At 41.2% G+C, this 20883-nt stretch overlaps 1 protein-coding gene across 1 annotated transcript in view; it reads left to right on the forward strand.

Moving 5' to 3' along the window:
- The window catches only part of SHISA6 (shisa family member 6), a gene marked incomplete at its 5' end in the record, with an annotated part of 262601 nt that overhangs the window by 226952 nt on the left and 14766 nt on the right, over positions 1–20883 (forward strand). The window contains one exon of the mRNA XM_026075735.1: positions 14589–14651. Coding sequence (XP_025931520.1) covers positions 14589–14651 — 63 coding nt within the window. The remainder of the gene's footprint in view (positions 1–14588; positions 14652–20883) is intronic.

Genomic DNA, 20883 nt, shown 5'->3' on the forward strand with positions numbered 1-20883 from the left:
TTTACTTCAATAATTATTGCAGGATATCCAGACATAAGATGTATTTGTATACACCTAAATAATATAAATACTGTAACTTGTGGTCAGAAAAGGTTGAATAGTTATACAGGAACATTTCAGTGTCCCAAGCAATTTGGTACATTGAAATTAAGGCAAGTTTCCTGCACTAGCTGGACTCTACATTCTATGTAAGGCTCTGTGAGCTGGTACTGAGCATCATATTCAGCACCTGCTTTTGTAGATCACCGTCCTTCTTTCTCAAAAAGGAAAGTAAGTTCTTCTAACAACTTTCAGACTTTCTCGTTTGAAAAGATTTTTTCTTTTAAAATTGTTCATTCAATTTTCCCAGTATCTAAATCTCTCTCAGACTTGCAAATGTAAAAAAAAAGAAAGAAAGAAAGAAAGAAAGAAAAAAACAGTTCATTGTTTCAGATGTTTTTTAATTAGCCAAGCAGAAAAATTCTAATTAGAACATATGGAAAAAAGGGGGTTTTGAATTAAATATTTATTTTAAAAATTAATAATAAGCATGCATAAAATATCCCAGGATCTGTGCTCGACAGGAGGAGCATAGCACTGCTTGTGGTCAGAGTTAATGCATCTGTCCTAGGCTCTTCCAAAGAACATGTATTGTCTTCTCCAACATGAAATCTGATAGAATGGAAACACTGCAAGAACAGAACAGGCAATTAGTAGTAAGAAGCTAGATTTTGAAACTGGCACATGCAGATATTTCTATGGGAGTACTATTTTGAAGGCCACTGTTTAATATGACTTCAGTTAGACTTAAGCAGATGCTTATAGTTAACCATCTGCTTAGCTGCTGCTAGTATTAGCAATAGTTTTAAACAGAGCTTTTAGTTCTTTCCTCTTGTGGTGTCACACTTGTCTTTGTAGTAATAAAGCACTTATGCACACAGTTCATTTTACATGTTTGATTAGTGTTAGTGACTTATATGCTTCAAATTAAGAATATGGTCAGTGTTTAATTGTATCAGGGTCTTAGTTCTCTGTGCAATGCTGGTCCAAAGCCATATTCAGCACCTAGCAGGCAAGTGCTGGAGAGAGGCAAACAAGTCCCCCATCTAGGAATAGAAAGTGCCAGAAATCAGTACAAGGAGGAAATAAACTCCAAACAAACATGACACACGTGTTCTTGTTCCTGGCCCCTAGCAGAGATCTAGATAATATAATGAGAAAGTCCCTGCTTCTCTGTCCAAACACCTTCAGGCTGACCGTGTTCCCTGGCAGATTATGAGCAAGTGTATTTCTATGTCTTGTGAGTGATTTAAAATCAGTTGAGGAGTTAAGTGTCTGTTTAACTTGATCATCATCTCCATCATAATGTGGTACATCTATCACTCCTAGGCTAGAGCCAAGACTGGAACGGTTCTGCCAGGATCCTGGTCTGCTCAGTGTAAACTCACAGCCCACCCTCCTCATTGCAGTCTCTAGGTATCTTCTTCTATTGCCTTAGGTGACAGAACAAACACCTATTCCAGGCTACCAAGAAGGGAATAAGAGCTCTGACCAGAAAATTAAGTAGGTGCCTGCAAAGATATGACTTCACACCTAGGACTAGAGCAAGGGCATCTTTCTCAAAGGGTTTTGTTTCGTTTCGTTTTTCCATCCCAAAAGCATATGGTGAAGAGCTGGTTAAGAGTTCCCAGCCTCTAATCCAAACTCAGTGGCCCATAAATATACGTTGTCCTCCCTTGTCAACAGTTTGAGTGTCACTCACAGATAAAATTTTGATTTGTAAGTTTGTTCCACATAAAGGAAGTGAACTAATTACCATCCTGGTTGTGCCTTGCTGGTCAGGAAACAGGCTCATGTGGGGCAGATTTTTTTTTGCTTCTGGGGCTGGATGTTCTCTTTCTTTCATTAGCTGAATGTTTTCGGGGCATGAGATTAGGCTGAAATTAAAAATTTGAAAATCCTTCCACCATCCTCAACCTGGCTGTTTTATTCATGACTCTTAGCTCAAGACCAAGAAGCCCAGCAGGCACCACTCTCTGCCCCACAAGGTTATACATGCTGTTGTACTCTGGCAGCTTCAAGGCCACCCTCAGCACTGCAACAGACTTGTGCATCCTACCCATTTCCTTCAGGGATGGGACTGATTCAGGAGAGCTTTATTCTCCTCTGCATTTAAGCTGTTTAACTCCCTAGTCCTAAGAGCTACCCCAAAACTAGTTTTGGCTCTCTTCCTAACCCAGAGAGTTAAGCATCAGGACATGCTAGAGCATCCCTTGGGTTTTCCTATTTTCTAGCTAATGACATAAGACGCTGGACCACTGGACACTCTATTGGTGGAGAGTTGCCCACATCACTGAGTACATTCAAGTTCTCAGGAAGCCCCTTTTGGTTGCATGGGAATCCAAATAAGAGCTTTTCTCTTCCAGGAAAACCTTCTGCTAGTGAATTACACCTGGACTGTAACAAGTATCGTGGCCTCTGTGCTAAATCTAGACTTCCTGTGCCTTTTCAGTATAAAGAGACAGATGGGATGGCTAGGCACCTCTGTGCTCTTCCTTAAGGTGCAGGAATTAATCTAGTATTTGATCTCCTCATCTCAAGCTGGAAGTGCAGTCCAACCCCACTAGACTCACTGGAGAGCCCTTCTTACAGTAATTTCATCCTAAGTTTTTGTTTCTCTTTCTACTTCCTAACAGAGGGAAAACCAGAGAGAGGACTTTGTGTTCCCTTTCCTTCTCTTTCTTGCCAGTATCATGAGGTTAAAAACAACCATATGTTTCTTCTGAAGGTATTAGCATAATTATCTCTCCATTCTGAACGTGAAATAGCTGACTGTGTTCCACATAAGATTGTGTTTAACTAATCCTGCTTTAGAAAACCACACTATTTATATCTTCCAAAATCAACTTCATCTTCAGAAATGCCCTTTAAAGGACACATTTTGTTCTATTCTGACCATATGTTTTCACCATGATCTGCATATTTTAAACGTGTTTCCAAAGGTTAGCATCCAGGACTGCTCCCCCAGATGCTTTGTGCATTGCTGTCTAATGTTAGTCATGCAGCCTGCTCAGCTGCTTGATTTTTGAGAAAACCAGTCCATATTTATCTAATTACTTTGTGTTTGGAGAGTCAGTGTGAAGTTCTCAAACACCGAGGGGATCCCAGGCGCTGATTGTCAACACCAGCTAAGTTTGTCTGAAAGGATTTGCCACCAGCCTTGCAGTTTTCTGTCCCAGAAAGAAGGTCCTTGTTCTCTCTCTCTTCACCTAGATTTCTTCTATTCCTTTCACCATTTCTTTTTCCTGATTTATGCTGGAAGATGCAAGCATAGGCAGCCTTAAATAAATCAAAATCATAGGAAATCAGAACAAATTAAGTCTGAAATGCCGGAGAGAGATTTTAAACTCCAGATCAGTAGTGACAGTTCAAACATTTCCATGTTGGGGGGGGGTCACTGTCGCTGTTGAGAAATCCTCACACAGGGCATGCCTACTTTCCAGATTCTCCTACTGGTGAGCCTGTCAAGTCTCTGCTAACATCGGAAAAAAATGTACTTTTCAATAGATCTGATATTCAGTTGCCTACACAGAATGAAAAAAAATTTCTTCATAAGGAAAACCGCTTTTCCAAAGATGCTTCAGAATGTATTGGTTTCCTTGGAGAAAGATATTTGGAGCTCTGTATAACCTCTATCTTCACTGTAGKTTTTTTTTGTTTGTTTGTTTGTTTGTTTGTTTTTAATATCATTGTAACCAAGATTGGAAAATATTCTTTTTTGTGGTTTTCTTTTCTTTTTTTTTTAATCTCTAGTTGTTCCAAAACAAAACTTGTATTTTACTCATAGCAAGCACTTCCAGTTTGTTTTTTTGCGGTTCAGCACTGTGAATTTTTGAAAGAGTCAGTGAATATCTAGACAAATGTACCACAAAAGAGAAATGTGCTTGTGTGCAGGGAGTTCATGAGCAGATATGGTTTCATGGTACGTGTGGAATAGCTGCATATGAGGCCTGTGTAGGAGGAAGATACTCCACTGTGACTGAGCACGAGTTTGCGAATGCTTTCAGTAGAGGAGACAGATACTTTTCTGAGTGAACTAACTGTTCCTGGACTGTTGACCACTGTATGATGCAGTCCTTCTCTCAGCAGCCTTGTTTACTCAGATGTTTGTGGGAGAATGATTATTTTCCACCTGTTTTTTTGGTGTAGCTTCTGCTACACCATGCACCATGTAGATTTTCTGAAGCGGTCAGACTGGATCTCCAGAACGTCAGTGCTCATTGTGGCTAAATATTTTCCATCTGAAGCTGTATATTTGTCTCTTTGCTGATTTCTTATAGGTCATTCAAGCCTACATTTCCTATAGCCTTAAAATAATTTAGCAAATGAATGAGCAAAACCCATTGCTGTGAAGCAATTATGGCTGCCACACACATACTTACCTGTTGCAACACCACAAAGGTAAGGATGTGCAGTGTCCCCTGTCCCCACATATGCTCTGAGCACTACCTCTTACTGCAGCTGCCCAAACACGTTAGTCTTCAGACTTCATGGCCACACATCCTTCTGCCTCTTAATTACCGGTCCTCAACACAGCTCCCCGACAGCTTTCCCCCTTGCAACCAACTGTTCCTGCAAACACGGACAGCCTCTAGAGGAGTATATAGAAAGTCAGACAGGAAAGAACTGAAGCTGTAGTATGTGATCTATAGCAGCCAAAATAAGATCTCCGTGGAAAGATGGGCATAGTCCATATAGGTATTTCAGTTTTTCAGTGTGGGCTGTGCACAGAACATGGGGCAAAATGTGTCACAACTATTAGATGCACAGACACATCAGCATCTACATTCACATAACAGGTGATTGTATACACTGATATTACAAATCCCACTGATGAGAAACACTGTAACAATTCCAACAACAAAATCTTAGCTTTCCATCAGTTACTCAGAGCAAGTAGTTCCTCAAGATCAGCCTGCATTCTGTGATTTCTTTCTTGTATTTTTTAAAGCACAGTATATTTAGCATGTACAGGTGGATTTTGTTTTTCCTTTTCACTTCTTTAATACTTCCTCTTTCAAGTATGTTCAGATGGTGATCCACATGAAGCAATACCCATAAAAGTGACATACTTCACTGATACTTAATACAGATCAAATATGATTTAAATAATGGGATGTAGAAAATGCTGAGGCTGTTTTGAATGAAGGAATTCCAAATTCCATGGAGTATGTTACAGGTAGACTCGACTCTGTGCGTGTGTATGTATATGTATTACAGTTTAGAAAGACTTTTATTTAGGTTGTAAAAACAAGACGTCAAAAGGTAGCAAATAACTGAATTGGAGTTTCATGCGAAACCTTAACTCACAAAGTGTTTAGATACAGAATGTATTTTTTCCAAATGAAATATCTGTCTTAATCACTGCTGGGAGCAGCTCTGAGCRTGATTCACTGCTTTATAGTGAAGGAGGTGTACAGCAGTACCAAGATATGAAAAGCATGAGGCACAAAATGACAGTCCCTGTAAGCAAGGCAGAGTAAGCCCTTGACGAGCATCCAGGTGAGCCAGACGTTTCTCTTGCCACTGCCAGGAAGTTTTCGCAGCCAAGTCCACACTGCAAATTCTGCTGACAAATCTGCCCTGGCTCCAGGTGTAAGAAACGCTGACCTCCTGCTTGACCTTGCTATGCCAGCAAAACATGGAGCCCTAGCAGCAGGTGATAACTTCTGCTGCCCTCAGGGTTGCTGTTCAGACGGGGTGCTGCTGTCGGAGGATGCTGTGCCGCCCTTTGGAGGCTTGGCTGATGTGGGCGAGACAGCAGGGTCTGCCTCGTGGGAAAGGCCTAAATGAAGCTGAGCTAGTCAGTTAATCAGAGCCTTTCAAAGTTGCTTTGGTTTCTTGTTGCTTAAGTTTCAAACACCTGCAACGTGATTTTCAGAAGTGCTGAGCTCCAGTGAGCTGCCACAGCCGTAACTAGACACGATGTTCTCTCTCTGCTTTGGCTAGCAAACTTGTGATGAACAGTAACAAGCCTGAGGTTGAGCTGGCACTGGGGGGAGGATTTCTGTTCCTCCCTGCGTTGCTCTGTGGCCTTAGGGAAGTGATTCCACCTGTCTTCATCATTTTCCCCACATGTAAACCAGGAATAATTACACCTGCCCTACCTTCCCCACAACAGTGTTATGATTAATTAGCAYCTGATTTGTGCTTGCAAAATCCTATTAAAAACCCCCTGAGTGATCTGAAAAATCTGACCTGCATGTTCCATGGTGGTTCCTCAAAAGTGTTAAAACGTTGCAAATGCAAGTACAGTCACTCTCTGGCTCAATTTAATCTGCGGCAAACAGACCCACCCTACCTGCAGTGGGAGTCTGAAAACCATTTGTGAGGCTTAGATGAGTGCTAGAGGAAAGCCTGCATGGAAAATAACAGTTCCATAAACAGTACAGGGTTTGGATGGCGTGGGATACTAAAGAACAGGGCCATTCACCACTTAATGAGGATTAAAATAACTCTTGAATAGCTGCCTTATTCCCTGAGCATCCTGTTCAATGAATGAGTCATAGGATTACAGTTGAAAAATAGGCTGGAATGGTGGAACAAAAAACTAACATAATGAATATCAAATTAAGGGTTTGTGGGCAACCTTTAATCTGGCACCTCCAGCCTGTTAGTGACTGACATTTTGACTTTAATTGTAGCTTAATCTTTATTGTTGTTGTCTTGTGTGTCCCTAGCTACAGTCCCTTTTTTGGGTGGTCAGTTTGTTTGGGTATCGTTAGCCAGGTGCAGAAACACTGTGCAAGCAGGATATTCATAGCATAAAAGTATAAAGTAATTATTGGCTAATGCACAAGCAAGACAGCTGGGATTTAGGATCTATTAGGCTGAGGATTGGAACGAGCACCATCTCTGATATGGCACCCAGGGATCTTTGCTGCCCGGGCAGACACCACTCGCGAGGGGCTTGGCCTCCCCGGCTCCCTGGGATGGACCTTCCGTGCTGTGAGTAGCTGTCTGCCACCATCTCCACTGGCACTGCTGACAGGGGTGACTTGACCCGATGGCCTGACAATTCCCAGTTAACCCCTGACCAGACTGACAAGCCTCCCTGTTTTTTTKTTGTTGTTGTTGTTGTTTTGGGTTTTTTTTTTTCACCATTAGTATTTCATACCGTTCCATGTTGGTGTTTTTTTTCCATCTTGAATCCTGAGTYGCTATTGATCTCATGTCAGAAATCCTATCTCTGTCCCTAATTTTACATTTTATATCCCTCTACAAAATTAATGCCAATACATCTCAATTAACAGSAAAATGCTTTGGATAGCGAATGCTTTACTGCTGCTTCCCTCACCCAAGCACCCTGCTCAGCTTTGCTTGACCAGAGTAGCAGAAGTTAAAGGACATTTGCTCAAGAGCTCCCCTCTGGACTACAAATTATGAATACAAAATGCCAGAGGGAGACAGGCAGTTGATAAACTGGTAGCTTTATGCCAAAAGTATTTACATTCTCATCATTAGTTTTTGGTCTGCTTTCCTCCTTGCCTTCTGGGCATGTCTTTCTTTTAGTTCCTAAAGCCTGAAGTCTTTTGTCATATTTAAGTACCCTGGAAGATTAGCTCTTGAAGGGGATTTTCTCTTCATTAATGCAGATGCCAAACAGTTATTTTGTCATCAGAAAAATAAACTGCTTCTTATATTCTTCTCTGAAAATCTCAGCTAGAGAATACGGTTGGAGATAGGCAAATGCTGAGGTTGCTGAAAAGACCAGAAGGGAAGAAGGAAAGGAAAGGTATTTCGTAGGTGGATTACTCCTGTTTAGCCCATTTCTTTTCTCCTGTTGAATACAGATTTCAGAAGACTTCTCAGTACTTTAATAAATGCTGTAAAGCTAACATAAAATATTTCATGACTTTCAGGACCATCGTATATCTGTAAAATAGTTGGCATGTACTAAAAATATCCTTGCATTGCAGTTTTCATAAGGAACTTTATTAGCAAAGACAGGTTGGAAAATACACCATTTTCTTTCCAGATTTTGACACTTGCTATTTTTCCCATTATAGAACAAAATAAATCTAGTTTTTATTAACAATAAACATATAAGAAATCATTGAGACTGAATAAAAATATGCCCCAGAGAAGACTGAAACAAAGTAACAAAGGAAAGGTTGTGTCCCTATGCAAAAAAATATAATCATTTTTCAAGAAGATATTCTGGACAGGAAGTACAATTGGAGTTCATTTGAGGCTATTTAAAATTTTCTTCATCACTTACCATGGGTTTTGCACCTCAAGACAGACAATTCAGTGAGTGATTTATGCTGCACATTAGAGCTGTCAGTCCTGACCACTGGAGGAAGTGCTTCTCCTTTCAAAGTTCAGATCAGTACCTCAGCAAATGAGAAGACCCACCTCTGAGAAGAACTGGGATGAAAGGCTGTCAGGCACCTTCACATCCCAGGACGTTTACTCAAGCGCTCTGATTTCAGTTGCCCATTAAGGGTGCTCTCAGATCACCAAGGGGCCTGATCCTGACTTGCTCTGGGCACTCACAGTGCCCATTGCCCAGAAACACCTGAGGGAGCTAATGTTGCCCAGATGCCAAAGTTGTTCAGCATGTGGTAGGAGGTGCCTTCAGAACATAAAGCATTCTGTATACTCACTAGAAAAATTCTCACTTCATGTTTTATCATTCACTGTTAAAAAGCTACTGGCACTTCTTAAAATCAATCATTGGATGCCACTAGACATGGATGGCACTAGATTCTCTAAGTCTTTCCACAAATGCACATGCAATTTCAGCAAAACTTGAGGAATTATTAATTGAAAGATCTCTCCCCTCCATCTTCAAATGCAGGCTGAGGATCTAAGAAAAGAGGATCTTGGGGAAGTTTAGGAGAGCACACAAACCTTTTTCACATGTCCATAACCAATGCATCAGTCTCAGGAATGGAAGATGAAAAAGAGAACAAGAAAGAAAGTCTTGCATACAGGCTCATTTGCTGCCCTAGGTGTTGAACTGTAGCCTTTCTCTGCAAAACTCTCTCTTTTTGAATATCTAAGGCCTCACTGCCACCAGCAGAAGTAGAATCTTGGGGCCCCATCCCCAGCATGTGCTGGCACTGGTGCCCATGTGGCTGCAGGGCAGGGAGTCAGGTCAGGGGGCTGGTCCGGCTCGAAGCTCCCCAGGGCACTGCRTGGGTTGTGTTCTCAGCTGAGCCAGTTCCCCAGTGCGGCTCATGGAACGGCTGTACGGTCCCTCTTGCTGGCACACGATCAGGGCAGGAGACAGGGTTGTCCTGCTCCTTTCAGCAACAGGTTATATTTGGGCTGGTTTCACTGTACTCTAAGTTAACAGAGGTCCTCAGCAGTGGATCCCATGCAGTAGCACCGAGAGCTCCTAGAGTCCTCAGCCAGGTTGATAAATGCTACAGAAGAGTCACCTGAGCATGGCAGCAAGGCCATTGAGGCAGATCCTTGTCTAGAGACATCCCTTCCTCCCTCCTACAAGCTCAGTTTCCTTCTCCTCTCAGAGGGATATAACCTTTCCAGCCCTCCCATGGCCTACACCTCCCCTCACACAGCCACCCACCACTGTGCTTCATACAGACCCAGTGTCCTATCCCCTCCAACATCTTCCCTTCCCCTTTCATAGACACATCCCATCACAGCCTCCCCTCCTCCACGTGGGTGAAAAGTCTTATTTCCCAGAGCAGCAGTTACTGGATTCACACATAAGCCACATATATAATCTCTTGAGATTGCAGCATTTGTTCTGTTTTTTCCTGTTCTAATTAGTGAATCCATGTCCTTTGCAAAGAAACATGAAGTCTTTTAAGTCCCTGTCCTTCCATGTGACTTCTTCCATATTAAAAAAGGACTGGAAACACTGGTTTCCCTTCTGTCCATGTAAAGTCCCTTTCTTTCTGCTGGTTATTGTTATCTGGTTACTCCTCCAGCTGTGCTCAGAAATTTCTTATTGTGGTCTGATGATTCAGAGCACTATGCATCCTTTATTTCCCTAATGGAGTTCCCTAGTAAGTAGCTTTGAACTCAGATCCCTGTCTCTACAACAGATATGCTTCTGCCTAACTGGCACTTCACAATTAACAGCATTATCTTGTTAAACCTGAAGAAGTGCAGGAAGATCAGCCATCATTTTAAAGCATTTCATAGCTTTGAAAGTGTTTGTCGTAGGCTACAAAAGTGGTAAATGAAACCCAGGGCTGCATTCAGATGCCTGATTAGCTCAGCCACATGAAAGTGCCAATAATTCAGGGTCTGAGTATTTTTATATGCCAGTTTTTAAGCAGTGGCCTCAGAAAACCTGAGTTTTTTAGAGGAAAAGAAAGGAAACAAAGAATTTGGAGAGAAATGGAAAGCTGATCAGAATCACAACACAATATGAACCTATTCATGCCGATATGGGTGTTATCACTGTCCTCAGCAAAGACAACTTCATCCAGGAGCAAGGTTGCCAGAACAAATGACTGCATTGGAGTACTCTGTGTTTCCCTGAGAGAGAAGCATCTTTCTTCACTTCTGATACAATGAATGTGTTAAAGTTTTGTCAGCTACTGTTTTAAATACTTGCATTTCACACAGAGAGGTGTCTCCATCATCTGTGTGTAGCCTTTTATCTGTCAGCTCCAGTAGTGTGCAAGTAACGTTAGCTGAGAAAAGGACAAACAGTTTGTATGTTTGTTTTAACAATTTGATTTCTAAATTAGTTTTGCCTTAGCCGTGCTGGAAAGCCTTGCTTTTCTCAGCTACTCTGCACAGCTGCAACCATACACCTGCCTGAACCTAGGGGGACTAACATAAGTACCACAAGTTACTATATCAAGCAGTTTGCAAGATGGACCCCTCCTGAGGAAATATCTTGCTTTCTAAGTTTTTCAGGATAGAGGTGTCTGTATAGCAATTCAGTCATGCTCAATGAACTTATCAGATGCAAATGTAAAGGAGAGGTCATCGTAAAACACAACAGGCTCATTGCTCACTATTCAGTTTGCAACTTTCAAAAATAGTAAATAAAATAATAACTAGTGGGTAAGATAACCAATAAAATAACAGGTGGACAGCAAGTTGAACATGAGTCATCAGTGTGCCTCTGTGATGAGCAAGGCCAACAGCATCTTGGGCTCCATTAGGAAGAATCTTGCCCGCAGATTGCGGGAGGTGATCCTTGCCCTCTACCCAGCACTGATGAGGCCACCTCTGGAGTACTGTGTCCAGTTCTGGGCTTCTCAGTAGAAAAGACACATGGATATACTGGAGCAAGTTAAATGAAGGCCACAAAGATGATTAAGGGAGTACGTGTCATACGAGGAAATTGCATGTGTGTAAATACATGATGGGGGGGAAATAAAGAAGACGGGGTCAGACTCCTCTTAGTGGCATCCAGTGACAGGACAAGTGGCAGCGGGCACAAACTGAAATGCATAAGAAAATACTTTTTTCCTGAGTCTGGTCAAACACTGGAACAACTTACATGGGCAGGTTGTGGAGTGTCTATCCTTGGAGATATTCAGAACCCAACTGGACACTGTCAACTGAGCAACCTACTCTAGCTGAACCTGATCAGCAGAAAAAATGTTGTAAGAGGGAAACAGAGTGTTTGGTTGTTCTTATGACACACAGACAGCCCTAATGGTGACTGTACACAGCAGCTGCCTTTGTAACCAAAGACCTTACAAATTCTGCATAGAGGACTTGTGAACTGAATCTGAGTGAAGTCTATATGTACTGGCCCAGAATTTAGCTCCATAGCTTTTCAGAAACACAGAATATTTAAAATATATAAGAAAATACCTGAGTTGTTGACCAACAGGCCTCATGACCTAGAAATATCAACATGTGGAGGAATTTTCTGATAATATATTGTTTTCCTAGTCTAGCAGAAAAATATGAAAAATCTAATAGGAACTGAAGCCAGGTAATTCAGATCAGAAATAAAGTATATTATGATTTTTAGTAATGAGGTCTAAAAATATTGCATTTTTTTATATTAGGTTTGTGTCAGACATACCATCACATAAATTCTTTTAAATTCATGTTACTGAAAGGTCTGTTTGAACTCAAACAACAGCCAGCATCTGATGCAGAAATTAGTGAGTGGGATTCTGTGCCAGACTTGCTGGAAACTAGGTGAAATCCTATCTGATCCCATGTCACAGATCTCTGAAATTGCCTCCAGACTGTTACAGGGATTCTAGAAATATCAAAGGTTTTGATTTTTCCCACCCATCCTCATGTTCATTCTGTCACATTAAAGTGAAATGAAAATATACAGAGGCACAAAAACTGAAATAAAGTGGCAAAAGTAATTACTGCAGGATTTTAGCTTGCTAAAAGTAACCGGCAGTGGAGGATCCAAAGGAAAATTCTAACTTGAGAAGATCTGTAGACTGCTTATTCAAGGACATTTTAGATGCTTATGTGAACCTGGCCTCCTTTCAAGTTTTGCTCTTCACATGTAGTTAGTAGTTGGGCTAATACCCTTTCTGTATTTTCAGCTGTCTGTGTATTTAATGAGTGCCTGTTTTCTAGGTGGAACTGTAAGTAAGCTAATGTGTCCAGTCTGTTATCATCCAAATAAATAACCTCTGATTTTAATCTTGACTATACACAGACATTCATGCTGTGCAGGGAGATGAGCTTCCAGTGAGGTAATATAAGTAGAAGCAAACATGGATTTCTCAGGAACAAATCATGTCAAGCTAATCTAATTTCTTTCTACAACAGGATACTGGGTTCTGTGGCCAGRGAGGAGCAGCTCATATTAGAGATCATGACATTAGCAAGATTTTCAGTAGTTTCTGGGAAAGTAATATGAGACCAATTTGGAAAACATGGTCTATAATGAATCTCTATAGGGTATATGCCACAATGGTTCGATAACCATAAATTGCAAATAAATATCACTAGAAGGCTCAACTGATGTAGTTCTGCATGTAGGCTTCTTGTTAATGATCAGCATGGTGGAATAAGAATCTGCTTATTAAATTTGCAGATGATATGAAACTTGGAGGAGCATAAGTCTATTAGAAGATGGAATTAGAATTTAAAATGTTATTGGGAAATTGGAGAAATAGGCTGAAAAAAATTATTAAATGGAGAAAAATGATAAGTGTAGGACTGAAACAGAAATACTAAAAAACCATTCTATATGTTGAAGAATGTTTGGACAGGTAGCAGTTCTTTGGAAAAACACCAAGGAGCCATAAAGGATCACAAACTTGATGTGAACTGGTAATTTCTTGTCATTATGAAAAGGGAAAATATCGTAGAAGGTTTTGTGAATGAGGGTAGAGAACAGGAAAAATCCAGACGCTCCACTCTGTACTGGTAAGATCTCAGGCCAGAAACGTATCCTGGTTTGTATATCACACTTGAGAAGGATGTAGGTCAATTAGAAAGTGCACAGGGAACTAAAGTGAAAACAATCAAAGGCAAACAAAGCAAGCTTTATAGGGAAAAATAAAGGAAATGGTGTCATTTCTCCTGAAGAATAAAATTAAGAGGATATATGATAACAGTTTTGTCATAAAGAACTATTGCCAAAATAAGGGAGATGATCACTGTGTCCCTCGTAGACAGGAAAGAAGTTAATGGCCTAAAAGGTAGTAGGAAAGACCCAGTGAAATAGCTGTCCTGGGGAGGAAGAGAGAACCTCCAGAGGAGGTTTTAAGAAAAAGTTTGACATCAGACTAGTTCATTCTGCACTGGTAGAGGATGAGATCCAAGAAGGTATCTTGAAGTCTCTTCCCTACTTTACTTTGATTCTATAACCAGCCATAAAGATCCAGACAAAGCAAGTTCTTTCTTCATTGAGACTTGTCTGGAAACTTCATATGATACAAGAAGTTTATCAGCAGTCACTTACCTAATGTTGTTGGGTTTTTTATTACAGTGAGAAAAAAAGAAATATGTTTTCCAACCCAAGGGGCAGTTACTAATCATAGTGGCAGCAGTGGCACTGCCATTGATAGTCCCTTGCTACTTTGCAACGAAATGCATAATATGGAATGCAGCAGGTCTCACAACATTCTTACTGCTCAGGGGAGTGAGATCTCCAGTCCAGATGCAGCTACTGAGCTCTGCTTCCTGCATTTGTGAGGCCTCTTATTTGATCCTTCTCGATACTCACACAGGGCATTGCTGTTGCGGTGGTTTTGGTTGCAGTGGGAGAGTCTGTTTTTCAGGTGTCGGGGGCCAATGTCATGAACAGCTCTGCATTGGAAGGAGATGCAGCAGTAGAATAAGAGCTATGAGGTTCCAGGAATTTCCAGGAATGCACCACTGATGTTGATATGCAAGTCATGGTTTGTTTCTGTTTGGACATGCTTCTTACCTTTGCAGACAACTCTAATTTGCAGGCTCAGCAGAAGGGGAGCAGTTTCCCATTATCATGTTCTTTTAGCATCTGGAATTTTAAGTGAACAACATAACAGAATCTTCTGCTTTCTTAAGCATTTTCTTCTCCTTTCTTTAATCATGCTGAGATTTCCTGTAAATACTGTGAGCTGTAATTATCTTCTGCAGATCAGTGGGTTTACTAAGCTGTTTCTTAAAGGGATTTTTTTTTCTGTGAATTTCAGATGACCAAGAACAAAATTATAGTCACCTGATACTAAACAGTGCCACCCAGACACCTACACATGGTAAGAGAAAACAAAGAGCAAAATTACACGTTGTAACTTTTCTCTGCCAACCGGTAACATTTACTGGTATCAAAGTATGTTTAATGTTAATTGAACAGTTCCTATGGCAATGATGCATGAATGATGTATTTCATTAACATTAAACATAGGAGCATATTTTTCAATACTGTATACGATTAAATATGGCCCAGTTTTTTACTTTGCCTGTCAAGTTTGTGTTTCCCCATGTCTGGTTGCTCCTTTCTCACTTCCATATCAGCAAGCTGTTGTCAGATTTATCAGGCCAAAACAGTAAAAATGATAACCAAAGAAAAGTCCTTGTTAGCCGAGCCAGTCAACTGATAGTGCTGCCTGTGCAACATTAAGATAGGTTAGAAAGACAGTGAATGCAGGGCAAGGATTCCTGAACTTTTGGCATTGCAATATAAGGCACAAGTTCAGTTTCACAGATAGCTCCAAGTTGTCCAGGCCGCACTTAATATGGGTCTGGCTGGAATGATCTGCTGAAGCCCCTGACTCACCACACAATGTCTCTAGTTTCTAGTATGTAGGATAGGCAAAACCATGAAGAGATCCAGGACTCCCACTGCCCTCTTTTCACAAACAGAGGTGCCTCTTTCTAACCCATTTCCAGTGTTTGTTCTTTCACACCATTCCAGGCCCTATTTATTTATTTATTTATTTATTTTATTGTGGGAAAGTGACATTTCACTGGCCCTAGGAATTCAGGAAACGCAGAGCAGCCGTCATGACCCTACACCCACCGCAGGATGGACCAGCACTGACCTATCCCCTGAACCTCAGACTTGATACCTCAGGAGTAGTCTGGGGCAGCCTGTCACCACCATATAGCCCGTCCAGACGTTTCTTCAAAGGCTGAGAGCAGCCGTTACAGAGTTTCTCCAAAGCTTCCCTGGGTTTGGTCTTTAAACCCAGATAGCTTCTTAAGTGTGAATCCTCCTGCTGACATCACTCCTGTTGAGCTATGGAAGACCTGGATTTTCATTTGTCTTACCTCTATATGTGGTTCAGCACGTTCATTGGCACCTCTCTATCCAGCTCTCTCTCTTTTTGACTTAGTAAACTTGTGGATCCATCTGTCATCCTTTAGCCAGTAGTTTCAACAGTTCAGCTGCTTCTCAGAGGTACCCCTTGTTTCCCCCCTTATGGTTCTACTGTCTCATCCCAGATGGGAGAAGTGCTTTCATTTCCCCCTTGGCCAGAATCCTTACTCCTCTCTGTTCAGCCTCGTCCCTCCAACCCTTCCACCTTTTCGAGTCTCACCCCTCTTCTGCCTTAGCTCCCTCCTCCCTTTGACTTCCTTGGCCCCAGCTTAGCAGAGTTGAGTATGGGCAGAATGTCACTCCCTGCATTGCAGCAATTGCAGACAATCCAGTCAAATCACAGGCACCTTCAGCTTCCTGAAGGAAGCTTCCTTCTCCATCCAAATCCAGATCACCCATTGCCACTCAAATCAGTTGTTCGCCCTGCCTCTGTGGAATCAGTCCAGCCTCTGAGTGTACCCCATCCTCTCTGCTTACTTCTTTCTTCATCTGCTACCTTGTGTTGGCCTCCTCCATGTTCTTCCCTGCACTATTTACCCTCTGAATGTGAGATATTTGTCCAACATTTGCATCTGGAGCCTCCCCTCGTCCGGGGAAGTGATAAGTGATGAGTAAATCTCATCATAATATATTGGTTCACACTTCCTGTAGCTCTGAATCTCTGCATGTACTACTCTTCTTGTTATGGTATTTGATAAATATTCTGGAATTAATTTATTGTGAAAGCTGTGTGTGTTGTATAGAAACTTACACAATTCTTTGTTGTAAAAGAGGGTGGGAGAACAATTGCTCTTGAAAAGGTCACCTCAAATCTTTGGTGTTTCCCTTTCCTACAGGGTGGGTCAGGGTGCTCCTCAGCCCTCAAGTATCTTTCAGCTGTAAGACTATATATATTTTTCCACCTCCCCAAAAACACAGGAGAAGCAATGGCAGCTTTAAACCTCACAATAGCATGGGAGTATTAAACATGAATTGACAGCCTCAAACACTGCTTAGAATATTTACTTTTTTTTTTTTTAACTTTTTATACAAAAGATAAGAGGAGAAAACCTGAGATAGAGTAATCAGGCTGGCATTGTATTGTCATATCTTTAGGATCCCAGGCCTGCCCAGAAGGGCCAGATGAGTCCAGTTTACCAGTGTCTCTGCCAAAAGTTTTTACTTTATGTCCATTGCCAGGGTCCCTGTTACATTCAATAATTCAAAGTAATAACATGTTCCAAAACAGTCAACCTTCCCTCTGGACCTGGCAGGTGCCTTTCTTTTTTATGTACTTGAGAGACAGAATCAAAGTAGACATATTCATGATCACAGATTAGTGAATTCCACTTTTTTTTTTTTCCCCCCCCTCTGTTCTCATGTCTACTCTGCATCTTAATAGTTTGCTTATACAAAGCAGGTTGAATGATCTGGCTGCAAATAGTTGTTTGATTAGGAGTTACATTTTGAACATAAGTTATCCATGTAGTCATGGACACTTACATTCATGATATTCATGTGTCCTGTTGCTGGTCATCCACTGATTGGTGAGCTTAAAATATTTGGATCTTTCAAATAAGAGACCAAGGGAGTATTCAGCATTCATAATTTATTGCTGAAATTCTGAGATACATTAACAAAGCCACAGATTTAATTTAATTCCCTTTCTGGACAGGGCATGGTATATATTTTCTGTGTGATTATGCAGATTCGTTGGTGGACTTTTATCTTCCTGAACACTGTGTTTGTGAGTTCCGTTTCTTACCCAGCCTCTAGGCACCCACCACACAGTGGCACCATCCACAAAGAGCAGGAGACCGGAAAGAAACTTGACGTGCCCTGTATTGCGTGTGACCAGTGTTCACTCTGAACTGAGGAGAAATAATCAAAGAAATGTTCTCAAGTTACCACCACAAAGCAAGCACAGCAGTGCATGCAGATGACATGCCACCACAAAAAAAACTAACATTGCTAACACAGAATGTAACTTCATCCAGAAAAGTCATAAAATTCCTCCCATGAATGGAAGAGCTCCCCACAACATCCCCAAACGACTGCCTCACACATCAGGGATACACTTGCACAGTATACGTGAAAGGAAGCATGAGTTGTTGCAAACTGTGGAATACCTGTCAGAATGAGAGTTCAGCTGCTCAGGGCTGATGACCTCTCTCCCATCTTCCACCATCCTAGAAACTCCACAGGTTCCTTACCTTCTCCTATAATTCCCATTACAATACCAGAGTCTCTAGACTTGCGTAACCTTGGGACTGAGCAGGGGAAGCTCTCTACAACCCAGCCGTGTCAGACATGGGACCCGGGGCTCTGCAAAGGACCTCCTTATCTAGAAGGAAGTACGAAGGCCAAGTCCTTCATGGTCCCCTTTCCCCTCTCTGTATTGGCTAGTCCTTTGCAAAGATAGAGCAAAATGCACCAGTTTATCTCTTTCTTCAAAGCTCTTAGGAAGCACGGTGCCCTCCTGCTTGGATGGTGAGCCAGAATATCTCTTCCCAGGCATTGTTCAGTCTTTTGGGGAGTCACTGTGAATTTAATAATCTCTTGGGGATTCTTTGGTCAGGGCATCTCCAGGATCAAAGATTTTGTTACACTACAAAGAGCAACAGGACCTTAGTGTGCAGGCATGATCCAGATGTGCTGTTGCAGTGAAGCAGCTACTCTGCCAAGCAGCTTTCTGGGAATAACCTGCTGTACCCCATCTGCTCGGCAACTTTGTCTTTGTTCAGCTGAGGTAGGCAAAGAATGGTAAACATCTGTTTTCATGAAGCAATGTTAGTTTGTGGCCTCTGTACTGCTCCAGTCAGATACCACTGTGCTGAACCCTCTACGAATGCATGTAACAGCTAACGGCACCATGTGCAAATACTCTGCTTTGTATCACTGTCACAGGATTTTACCTTCAAAGAATTAAATTGGAAAAGAATATGATCAACCCATGCTCAGAAAGAATCAGGAAAAAAACAAAAACAAAAACAAAACAAAAAAATGGACCTCAGTTATGGCCATGTTCAACCTCAGATTCCCAGAGTAGAAACTCTCACACCTTCTGTTTTAACCTGCTCAGGGGGTTGCTGGCCCAGTCTCAGCGCACAGCTTCTCAACGCAAGGGATGATACACCCCACCGCAGTAGGTTGTGCAGCTGCCAGATCAGTGATATGGTTACACTGAATTCTTCTGATGCAGGAAGGAATGCCTACTAATTAATGACGAGATTGTGTATAATCTACTCTGTCAGGCTGCCATCATTTAATTAGTGTAGTGCTGTTTGCAGCACAGCTAACAGAAGAAAATGTCCCTTTTCCCTCTGCCTGTCTGTCAGGGAAGGTTCACAGAGGGGTGAAACATGTGTTTTCTGTGTTTGGAAAATGTGATATATTGTGGCAGACAATTTCCAGTGAAGATATAGAGGCATGACCACAGACAAGTGGGTCTGTCAAACCATGGTCTGCAATACCAGGATTTCATTTTTGCTGTTGTCGACAGCTCTGAAGCAGCCAGAGTTACTCTGGGTCTCCCACATCCACAAGAAGGTTGGTTTTCTCCTGGTGTAGGTTTCTTTGTGCACCTAATTCACTTTGAGGACACCAAATGCCCCATTATAAAGATATCTGCACTGCTTTGGAAACCTCACCCTAAACGCTTCTTTCACTGATGTACTTCAGACCTCAATTCCTCTGAAGTCATAACTTTGATGTTGGTTTCATTAGCTCCAGACTTTAGTTTTACATCAGCTGCAGATTTTTAATTCTAAAGGAAGAACTCTATAGCTATATTTTTGGAAAGATGTAGTGATTTTGTATGTAGAAGGCAAAGGTGAAAGCTCAAGTRTTTGTTTCTGTGTGCAGCCAAATTTTGCACATGAAATGCAGGTACATCTTTTGACACATTCATTTATCTTGAGTAGTTATGCAATCCTTATGCAAAATAAGCACATAAAACTATTTTCTTATAAAAAATTTAAAATATGAAAAATATAGAAGCTAAGGGTGCAGAGAAGGACTGAGACAGTGTAGGATTAGCTGTAACAGAAATGTACTCTGCCTGCCTGGGCTCAGTTTCTGTAAAGCTTATTATTTTATTTTTTATTCCTGCTTAACTTTAATCTCATTATAGTTAGTGCATATTTAATTATGTTAAACTACCAGGAGTCTTGTATAAACATTTTTTTTTTACATCTACATAAATAAACAAGCAAATTGGTAAATAATGTAGTTAGTAGGAAGTTCATATAATTTTTATATCAGTTCACTGCATTTGGTAATTATATCTGAAAGTACTTAGTAAACCACTATAAGTGGCGAATGGCTTCACTTCAAGATTTTAATTTGGTCAAGTATTTTTTCCACAGACGATGTCTGGATTTGCTCTGGTGGAGGCAAATTTAATTTTATAGCTGTAGGCATGTGAACGTTAAACAAATTCCTATGTATGCACATATGTATGTATCTTTTATGTATTTCTGTATTTTATCTCTCTTCCTCTCATTCTTTCTTCCTGTTTTCCCTCCTCCCTTCTTCCCTTTCTCCCTCCATCTCTCCCTCCTTTCTTTCTCTTTCTTTCTTTCTTTTCTTTCTTTCTTTCTTTCCTTTGTTCCTTCTTTCCTTCTTTCAGAAATTCAGGGCATCTTCCTTCCTACACAGTAATAGGGCTTTGGGGAAATACATTGCCAAAATAACTCTTGCATCAATTTTCTAACATCAGACCAGAAGCTTCAATTTGGGACAATCCCAGAAGATATGAAAATGATTCCCTATACTGTCACATCTCCTCCAGCAATTTGTTGAGGGTTTTGTGTCTGTTGTGTTTAAGACACTGTTTACAAAATCAGAACAATTAAGGACTGTTTAAATTAGATTTATCCCCAGTAGAAATATATGTGAGGAAATTAAAAGATAATCAGATCTCCAGAATACAACCTACAGAACAAATAGACATATTATGCACATTGTTCTTTTTGCAAAGCAGCAGGGCATTAATGAAAGTGGAAAGAGTAAGGAACCAGGTAATCTGGGATGACTGGACAACATAGTGCCAGCTTTTTGATCCATACAAATTGCCATTTGTGACGAGGGTACCAGTGGTAATCCGTGGTTCAGCTGCTTTGTACACCAGCTTTGCAAAGCGAAGCGCACAGGGAAGGGCTTCGTTGTACTACAACTCCAGTTACGCA

Source organism: Apteryx rowi, unplaced genomic scaffold, assembly GCF_003343035.1.
Source record: "Apteryx rowi isolate R43461 unplaced genomic scaffold, aptRow1 scaffold_41, whole genome shotgun sequence".
NCBI lineage: Eukaryota > Metazoa > Chordata > Aves > Apterygiformes > Apterygidae > Apteryx > Apteryx rowi.